General features: G+C 42.4%; 1 protein-coding gene across 1 annotated transcript; it reads left to right on the top strand.

The window, feature by feature from the left end:
• Positions 1-4,716: 4,716 nt before the first annotated feature.
• Positions 4,717-9,160, top strand: LOC106812879 (stress response protein NST1-like; the record flags this gene model as incomplete). Its single annotated transcript, XM_014816877.1, is given in 4 exon segments — positions 4,717-4,785; positions 5,724-5,783; positions 6,312-6,350; positions 9,098-9,160. Coding segments are annotated over 4 exon segments (231 nt in total), but the record flags the coding sequence as incomplete, so codon positions are not given.
• Between the last annotated feature and the right edge of the window lie 825 nt (positions 9,161-9,985).

Here is a 9,985-nt window from a genome sequence, read left to right on the forward strand (position 1 = left end):
GGCATACGAATGAAGGTTTAGAAACAACTTCGAAAATAACTGCCTGATATGCTCGACTGACTAGAGCTGATTTGACAAAATTACAATCTAAACCTAAGGCTATTACTATGCTAATAGTCATGAGCACCTAGCTTGAATTAGGGGGATAGAAGATAAGACTGGATGATAGGAGAAATAAAAGTATATATAAGTATGAAGCGTAGGAGTTAAGACTGAGAACTTAGAAATGAGATTTAGAGGTAGTTGATAAGACTAAGGTGTAGGAAATGAAACTGAGGGGGAGTAGGTGAGCATGAGGGATTATAGATGAGCTGCAGATAGTAGTAGATGAGACAGAGATATAGAGTAGGTAAACGAGATAAGATAGAGTAGATGAGACTGAGAGATAGAGATAGATAAACTGAGAGATAGATAGTAGTAAGACCAGAGAATAGAGTACGGTGGCTCGAGAGATGGTGATGAGTATGAGACTCGAGAGATAGTAGAGCAATGAGACTGAGAGATAGCGAGTAATAGACTCGAGAGATAGCAAGTAGATGAGACTGAGAAAATAGTAGAATAGATGATACAGAGATAGTAGAGTAGGTAAGACTGAGAGATAGTAGAATAGATGATACAGAGATAGTAGAGTAGATGAAACTGAGAGAGTAGAGTAGGTGAGACTGAGAGATGGTAAGAGAGTGAGACTAGAGATAGTAAGAGATGAACTGAGAGATAGTCAGAGTAGGTAAGACTACGAGATAGTAGAAGTAGATGAGACATAGATAGTAGAGATAACATAGATAGGTAGATGGTCGATGAGACATAGAATAGTAGAGTAGATGAAGACCCATAGATATAGATTAGATGAGACATAAGATAGCTAAGAGTAGAGAGACTGAAATATGTAGAGAAATGAACTGAGAAATAGTAGAGTAGATGAGACAGAGATAGTAGAGTAGGAAGACATAGATATAGAGGGTAGGGCTAAGAGAATGTGGATGAAGTATGAGACATCGAGAATAGTAGATAGTAAGACAGAGATAGAGAGTAGAAAGATGAAGACAGGAGAAGTAAGTAGATGAGACATTAGATAGTAGAGTAGATAGACATAGATAGTAGAGTAGAATGAGACTGAGAGATATAGAGTAGATTGAAGACATAGATAAGTAGAGTAGGTAGACAGAGATAGTAATGGTAGGGCTAAGAGATGTGGAAATGAAGTCAAGAGACTCGAGAGATAGAAGATAACTGAGACTGAGAGATACAGCGTAGTAAGACTGAGAATATAGAGTAGATGAGACTGAGAGATAGTAAAGAGATAGACGTGAGAAATAGTAGAGTAGATGAGACATAGATAGTAGAGAGATGAGACATAGATGTAAAGTAGATAGACATAGATAGTAGTAGTACATGAGCCCTGGAGATATTAGAGTAGCATGAGATGAGAAAAGTAGAGTAGATGAGACTGAGAGATAGAAGTAGGGTAAAAGAGATAGTAGAGTAGTAGGGCAAGAGATGTGTAGTATGAGACTGAGAGATAAGTAGAGTAGAAGACTGAGAGATAGCAGCGTAGGTAAGACGAAGAGATAGTAGAGTAGATGAAGAACCTGAGCGATATAAGAGTAAATGAAGACTGAGAATAGTATGAGTTAATAACTGAGAGATAGTAGAGTAGGTAAGACAGAGATAGTAGAGAGGTAGGGCAAGAGATGGTGATGAGTATGAGAACGGAGAGAATAGTACGAGTAAGATGAGACTGAGAATAGCAGCGTAGGTAAGACTGAAGATAGTAGAGCCAGTTGAAACTGAGAGATAGTAATAGATAAGACAGAAAGATAGTAAGTAAGGTAAGACGAGAAACTTAGTAGAATAGGTAAGAACGCGAAATAGAGGAGAGGAGACTGAAGATAGTAAGAGTAGGTAAGACAGAGAAGAATAGAGTAGTAGGGCTAAGAGATGGGATGAAGTAGAAGACTGTAAGAGATAGTAGAGTGATGAACGAGAGATAGCAGCTAGGTAAGACTGAGAGAAGTAGAGTAATGAGACTGAAGATAGTAGAAAAGCTGAGCACTGAGAGATAGATAGAGTCGATGAACATAGATAGTAGAGTTAGGGTAATAGCAGAGATAGTACGAGTAGTGAACAAGATAGTAGAGTAATGAGACGGAGAGAATAGAGAATAGATAGAGCCCTGAGAGATAGTAAGTAGATGAGACATAGAATAGTAGAGAGTAATGACAGAGATAGTAGAGTAGATGAGACATAGATAGTAAGAGATGAGACATAGATAGTAGAGTAGATAGACAAGATAGTAGAGTAGATAGAGACATAGATAGAGAAGATGAGACACTAGATAGTAAGTAAGATGAGACATAGAAATAGAGTAATAGACAAAGATAAGTAGAGTAGATGAGACTATAAGATATAGAGTGTATGAGACATAGATAGAATGAGAATGAGTGAGTATAGAGCAAACTGAGAGATGTAGATAGAATGAAGAGAAAGAGATAGCGAGCGATTGATGAAACAGATGGGGATAGAAGGGGAGAAAGTTGTGTAAACAGAGGTTAAGGTAGAGAGAGGTGGAGAGCGAGAGAATTAAAGAGCCCGAGAGATGCAAGAGAGCATCAAGAGCGAGAGATGTAGAGAGTAAAGATAGAGAGAGTAGAGATAGAGAGAGTAAGAGTAGAGAGATGTAGAGAGCAAGAGAATGCAGAGAGCAGAGAGGAGTAATAGCAAAGAGATGTAGAGAGCAGAGAGATGCACGAGAGTCAGAGAGTAGAGAGAGTAGCGAGTAAGAGAGAGTAGAGAGCAAGAATGTAGAGAGAGAGAGATGTAGAGAGAAGAGATGCAGAAGAATGTAGAGATAGAGAGTAGAGAGAGGTAGAGATAGAGAGAAGGTGAGAGAAGCCGAGAGATTAGAGAGCAGAGAGATGCAGAGAGATGTAGAAGTAGAGAGTAAGAAGAGAGTAGAGAGTAAGAGAGTGAGAGCCGAAGATGTAGAGAGCAGAGAGATGCAGAGAGATGCAGAGAGCAGAGAGATGTAGAGAGTAAGATAGAGAGAGGTAGAGAGAGAGATAAGTAAGAAGCCAGAGATTAAGAGAGGCAGCAGAGATCAGAGAGCAGAGAGATTAAGAGCAGAGAATGTAGAGAGCAGAGAGATGTAGAGAGCAGAGAGATGTAGAGAGTAGAGAGTAAGAGATGTAGAGAGAGAGAGATGTAAGAGGTAGAGAGTAGAGAGAGGTGAGATAGAGAGACGGTGGAAGCCGAGAGATTAGAGAGCAGAGAGATTGCAGAGAGCAAGAAGATGTAGAGAGACAGAGAGATGTAGAGAAGCAAGAGAGTAGAGAGCAGAGAGATGCAGAGACAGAGAGATGTAAGAAGCAAGAGAGGTAAAGAGCAAGAGAGAGTAAGAGTAAGAGATGTAAGAGCAAGAGAGGAGGAGCAAAGGAGAGATGTAGAAGCAGAGAGATGTAGAAGTAGAGAGTAGAGAATGTAGAAAGTAGAGAGAGCTAGAGACAGAGAGATGCAGAGAGCAAGAGATGTAAGAGCAGAGAGATTAGAGAGTAGAGATAGAGAGAGGTAGAGAATAGAGAGAGGAGAAGAGCAGAGAGATGTAAAGCAGATAGATTAGAGAGATAGAGAGTAGAGAGAATGTAGAAGCTAGAGAGGGTAAAAAGCAGAGGATGCTAGAGAGCAGAGAGATGTAGAAGAGCAGAGAGATGTAGAGAGTAGAGAGAGAGAGAGTAGAGAAGAGAAGAGGTAGAGAGCAGAAGAGATGTAGAGCGCAGAGAATGTAGAGCGTAGAGAGTAGAGAGATGTAGACAGTAGAGAGAGGTAAGAGCATGAGAGATGCAGAGAGCAGTAGAGATGCATAGAGCAAGAGAGATGTAGAGAGCAGAGAGCAGGAGGAGAGATTAGAGACAGAGAGAGGTAGAGAAGAGAGAGAGTAAGAGTAGAGAGCAGAGAGATGCAGAGAGATAGAGAGTAAGAGTAGAGAGAGGTAGAGAGTAGAGAGAGTGGAGAGCCGAGAGATGTAGAAGAGCAAGAGATTGAAGAAGAGATCAAGAAGCAGAGAGAAGTAGAGAGTAGAGAGTAGAGAGAGTAGAGATAGAGAGAGGTAGAGGACCGAGAGATGAGATAGCAAGAATCAGAGAGCAGAGAGATTAGCAGAGCAGAGAGATGTAGAGAGAGAGAGATCAGAGATAGAAGATTGTAGAGAGCAGAGAGATGCAAGAAGAGTAGAGATACGAGATAGAGAGTAGAGAAGGTAGAAGACAGAGAGATGTAGAAGAGCAGAGAGATCAGAAGAGCAGAGAGATGTAGAGAGGGCGAGAGATAGAGAGTAGAGAGTAGAGAAGATGAGAAGAGTAAGAGATTAGAGATAGAGAGTAAGAGAGGTAAGAGTAGAGAGAGTGCCGAGCCGAGAGATAAGAGAGCAGAGAGATGCACAAGCAGAGAGATGTAGAGAGTCAGAGAGATGTAAGGAGGCAGAGAGATGCAGAGAGTAAGAGTAGAGAGAGGTCAGAAGTAGAGAGAGGTAGAGAGCAAGAGAGATGTAGAGAGCAGAGAGATAGAGATAAAGAGTAGCGAGATGTAGAGAGTAGAGAGAGTAGAGACAAGAGATGCAAGAGAGCCGAGAGATGTAGACGAGGCAGAGAGAGTAGAGAGCAGAAGATGCAGAGAGGAGAGGATAGAGAGAGGTAGAGAAGTAGAGAGAGGTAAGAGCAGAGAATGCAGAAGAGCAGAGCAGATGCAGAGAGCAAGAGATTAGAGAGTAGAATAGTAGGAGAGTACGAGAAGGTAGAGAGTAGAAAGAGCGTAGAGAGCAGAAGAGATGCAGAGAGTAGAGAGAGGTAGAGAGTAGAGAGAGTAAGAGAGTAGAGAGAGGTAAGAGGCAAGAGATGCAGAGAGAAGAGAGTAGAGAGAGGTAGGAGTAGAGAGAAGTAGAGAGCAGAAGATCAAGAGAAAGAGGTAGAGAGTAGAGAGAGTAGAGAGTAAGAGAGAGTAGAGAGCCGCAGAGCATGTAGAGAGCAGAGAGATGGCAAGAGAGTCAGAGAGATAGAGACAAGAGATGTAGGAGATTAGAGAAGCAGAGAGAGTAGAGACAAGAGAGGTAGAGAGTAGAGAGCAAGAGATGTAGAGAGCAGAAGAAGCAGAGAGCAGAGAGATGTAGAGAGTCGAAGAGAGAGAGGTAGAGAGTAGAGAGAGGTAAGAGCCAGAGATGTAGAGAGCAGAGAGATTCAGAGAGCAGAGAATGAGAGAGCAGAGAGATGCTGGAGAGAGAGAGATGTAGAGAGAGAGAAGGTAGAGAGTATAGAGAAGTGGAGAGCCGGAGAGATGTAGAGAGAGAGAGATGCAGAAGAGCAGAGAGATGTAAGAGACAGAGAGATGTAGAGAGCTAAGAGAAAGCAGAAGAGTAGAGATAGAGAGAGTAGAGAGTAGAGAGATGTAGAGAGATAGAGAGTAAGAAGATGCAGAGAGTAGAAGAGAAGAGTAAGAGACGTAGAAGCAGAGAGATGTAAGAGCCAGAGAGATGTAGAGAGAGAGAGAGTAGCAGAGTAGAGAGATGCAAGAGAGCAGAGAGATGCATGAGATAGAGAGTAGAGAGACGTAGAGAGCAGAGAGAGGTAGAGAGCCGAGAGATTTAGAGAGCTAGAGAGATGCAGAGAGCAGAGAGATGCAAGAGAGATAGAAGTAGAGAGAGGTAGAGAGTAAAGAGGTAGAGAGCAGGAGATGTATAGAGGCAGATAGATAGAGAGTAGAGAGTCAAAGTAGAGAATGTAGAAGATGTAGAGAGCAGAGAGATGTAGAGAGTAGAGAGTAGAAGAGTAGAGAGTAGAGAGAGGTTAAGAGAAGAGAGGAGACGAGCATGAAGAGGTAGAGAGCAAGAGATGGTATAGAGCAGAGAGATGTAGAGAGTAGAGTAGATGCAAGAGAGAGAGATTCAGAGAGTAGAGAGTAAGAGAGAGTAAGAGAGAGGAGAGGTAGAGAGTAGAGAAGAGGTAAGAGAGGCAGAGAGAGGTAGAGAGCAGAAGAGCATGTAGAGAGACAGAGAGATGTAGAGAGTAAAGAGATGGAAGAGAAGAGCTTAGAGAGATTAGAGAGCAGAGAGATGATAAGATAGAGAGATGCAGAGAGGGCAGAGAGATGCAAGAGTAAGAGAGTAGAGAGAGTAAGAGTCCGAGAAGGTAAGAGAGCAGAGAGATGTAGAAGAATGTAGAGAGTAGAAGATGTAGAAGCAGAGAGATGCGAGAAGTAGACAGTAGAAGAGAGTAGAAGAGCAGAGAGAGGTAAGAGAGGCTAGAGAGATGTAGAGAGCAGCAGAGAGCAGAGAGCAGAGAGATGCAGAGAGATCTAGAAGAGCAGAGAGAAAGAGCAAGAGAGGTAGAGAGCAGAGGAGATTAGAGACAGAGAGATGGTCAGAGAGCAGAGAGATGCAGAGAGTAGAGAGTAAGAGAGAGGTAGAGAGCAGAGAGATTTTAGAGAGTAAGAGTAGAGAGAGAAGAGAGTAGAGAGAGCTAGAAGTAGAGAGCAGAGAGACTAAGAGTAGAGAGTAGAGAGAGTAGAGAGCAGAGAGAGTAAGACAGCAGAAGAGATGTATGAAGAGCAGAGAGAGTAGAGAGAGAAGAGATGCAGAGAGTAAGAGAAGATGTAGAAGATGTAGAAAGCAGAGAGATGAGAGAGTATAGAGATGCAGAGAGCAGAGAGATGCAGAGAGTAAGAGTAGAGAGAGGTAGAAGTAGAGAGAGTAGAGAGCAGAAGATTGTACAGAGCAGAGAGATCTCAGAGAGTAGAGGAGGTAGAGAGCAGAGAGAGTAAGAGTAAAGAGAGAGAGATGTAAGAGTAGAGAGATGTAGAGAGTAGAGAGAGTAGAAGAGTAGAGAAGAGAGACTTGTAAGAGTAGAGCGAGGTAGAGAGCAGAGAGAATGCAAGACAAGAGATTAGAGGTAATAGAGAGAGAGAGTTAAGAGTAGAGAGAAGTAGAGAGCCGAGAGGGTAGAGAAGCCAGAGAGAGGCAGAGAGTAGACGAGATCAGGAGTAGAGAGATGTAGAGAGTAAGAGAGGTAGAGGACGAGAGAGTAGAGAGATGTAGAGAGTAGAGAGAGTAGAGAGCAGAGAGATGCAGAGCATGAGAGTAGTAGAGAGTAGAGAGTAAGATAGAGAGAGGTAAGGATAGAGGAGTAGAGAGTAAAGAGTAGAGAGAGGTAGAGAGTAGAGAGAGTAGAGAGTAAGAAGTAGAGAGTAAGAGAGCAGAGAGAGTAAGAGTAAGAGTAGAGAGTAGAGAGAGTAGAGAGTAGAGAGAGGTAGAGAGTAAAGATAGAGAGAGTAGAGAGTAGAGAGAGGTAGAGAGTAAAGAGTAGAGAGAAGTAAGAGTAGAAAGAGATTCAGAGAGAGAGACGGAGTATAGAGAGGTAACGAGCAGAGAGGATTAGAGAGTAGAAGAGTAGAGAGCAAGAGTGTGAGAGCAGAGAGAGTAGAGAGTAGAGATCAGAGAGAATAGAGGGCAGAGAGAGTAGAGAGTAAGAAAGAGAGAGGTAGAGAGTAAAGATAGAGATAGGTAAGAGTAAAAAGTAAGAGAGGTAGAGAATAAAAATAGAGAGAGGTAAGAGAGAGAATAAGAGAGGAGAGTAATAGAGAGTAGAGAGGCAAGAGACTAGAGAGTAAGAGAGGTAAGGCAGGAGAGATGTAGAAGTAGAAGAGATTAGAGAAGGTAGACGAGATAGTAGAGAGCAGAGAGATGCAGAGAGTAAGAGAGTAGAAGAGCAGAGTAGATTAAAGAGCGGTAAGAGTAAAGAGTAGACAAGCGGTAGAGAGTAAAGAGTAGAAAAGGTAAAGATAGTAAGAGTAGGAAGAGGTAGAGAGTAAAGAGAAGAGAGGTAGAGAGTAAAGAGTAGGAGAGGTCAGGGATAAGAGACGGGAGAGTATAGAGCAGAAGATTTAGAGAGGTAGAGAGTAAAGAGTAGAAAAGAGGTCAGAGAGTAGAGAGTAGAGAGCAGAGAGATGTATAAGCAGAGAGACTGCAAGCAGCCAGAGAGAGCAGAGAGTAGAGAGTAGAGAGAGTAGAGAGCAAAGAGAGATGTAAGAGAAAGCGTAGAGAGAGTAGACGAGTAGAGAGAGGTAGAGAGTAGAGAGCAAGAGATGTTAGAGAGTAGATAGTAATAGAGAGTAGAGAGCAGAGAGAGTAGAGAGCAGAGAGCTGTAGAGAGCAGAGAGATGTAGAGAGTAGAGAGATGCAAGAGAGTAGAGAGATTAGAAAGATTTAGGAGACAGAGAGATGTAGCGAGTAGAGAGATGCAGAGACAGAGAATGCAGAGAGAGAAGTAGAGAAGGTAGCGAGTAGAGAAGGTAGAGAGCAGAAGAGATGTAGAGCAGCAGAGAGATGTAGAGAGTAGAGAGATGAAGAGGGAGAGAGAGATGCTTAGAGAGTAAGAGTTAGAGAGATAGAGAGTAGAGAGATGTAGAGAGTAGCGAAAGAGTAGAGAGTAGAAGAGGAAAGATGTAGAGAGTAGAGAGAGGTAAGAGGCAGAGAGATGCAGAGAGCAAGAGAGGTAGAGAGTAAAGAGTAGAGAGAGAGGTAGGGTAAGAGAGGACGAGCAGAGAGGGGTAAGAGCAGAGAGAATTCAGCGGAGGTAGAGAATGCAGAGAGTACGAGATGTAGAGAGGCAAGAGATGTAGAGAGTAGAGAGTAGAGCGAGTAGAAGTAGAGAGAGGTAGAGAGCAAGAGAGATCTAGAGAGCGAGAGAGATGTAAGAGAGTAGAGAGTAGAGAGTCGAGAGAGTAGAGAGTAGAGAGAGGTAGAGAGTAAAGAGTAAGAGAGTAAGAGTAGAGAGAGGTAGAGAGTAACAGGAGTAAGAAGAGGTAGAGAGCAGAGAGAGGTAGAGAGTAGAGAGTAGAGAGTAGAGAGAGGTAGAGAGTAGAGAGAGGTAGAGAGTAAAGGAGTAGAGAGAGTAGAAATAGAGAGAGGTAGAGAGTAAAGAGTAAGAGAATAGAGAGTAGATAGAGAGATGCAGAGAAGAGTAGAGGTATAGAAGGTAAGAGCAGAGAGATTAGAGAGTAAGAGAGAGGTAGACGAGCAGAGAGATGTAAGAGACAGAGAATAGCTAGCAAGTAGAGAGAAGAAAGTAGACGGCAGAAAGAGTAGAGAGAAAAGATAGAGAGAGGAGAAGAAAGAATAGAGAGAGGTAGAGAGTCAAAAGTAGAGAGAGTAGAGAATAAAAGTAAAGCAGTAGAGAGAGAATAAGAGAGGTAGAGAGTATAGAAAAGGTAGAGAGCAGAAGAGTAGAGGAGATAGAGAGGTTTTTTTTAGAGCAAAAAAAAAAGAAGAAGGATGGTTTTTTTTTAAGAGAGTAGAGATTAGAGAGTAAGAATGTAGAAGAGTAAGCAGTAATAAGAGTAGAAAGAGGAGAGAGTAAAGAGTAAAGAGTAGAGAGAAAGAGTAGGAAGAGCGTAGAGAGTAAAGAGTAGAGAGAGGTAAAGAGTAAAGAGTAGTGGAGAGGTAGGGAGTAAAGAGTAGGAGAGTAGAGAGCAGAGAGATGTAGAGAGGTAAGATAAAGAGTAAAAGAGAGACGAGTAAAGAGAGAAGAGGTAGAAGAGTAAAGAGTAGGAAGAGGTAGAGAGAAAAGTAGAAGAGAGGTAGAAGTAAAGATAGGAAAGAGTAGAAAGTAAAGATAGAGAGAGTAAGAGAGAACAGAGTAGGGAGAGGTAGGGAGTAAAGAGTAGGGAGAGGTAGAGAGTAAAGAGTAGAGAGAGGTAAGAGAGAGAGAGAGAGAGTAAGAGAGCTAAAGTTAGAAGAAGTAAGAGTAGAGAGAGGTAAGATAAAGAGTAGAGAAGGTTAGAGAGTAAAGAGTAGATAGAGGTAAGAGTAAAGAGTAGAGAGCGGGGGGTTTAGAGAGTAAAGAGAAGTGAGGTAGAAGTAGCAGAGAGGTAAGATAAAGCTAAGAGAGAGGGGGGAGTCAAGAGTAGAGAAGTAGAGAGTAAAGAGTAGGGAGACGGTAGGGAG

This window comes from Priapulus caudatus, unplaced genomic scaffold (genome assembly GCF_000485595.1).
Source record: "Priapulus caudatus unplaced genomic scaffold, Priapulus_caudatus-5.0.1 Scaffold696, whole genome shotgun sequence".
Lineage (NCBI taxonomy): Eukaryota > Metazoa > Priapulida > Priapulimorpha > Priapulimorphida > Priapulidae > Priapulus > Priapulus caudatus.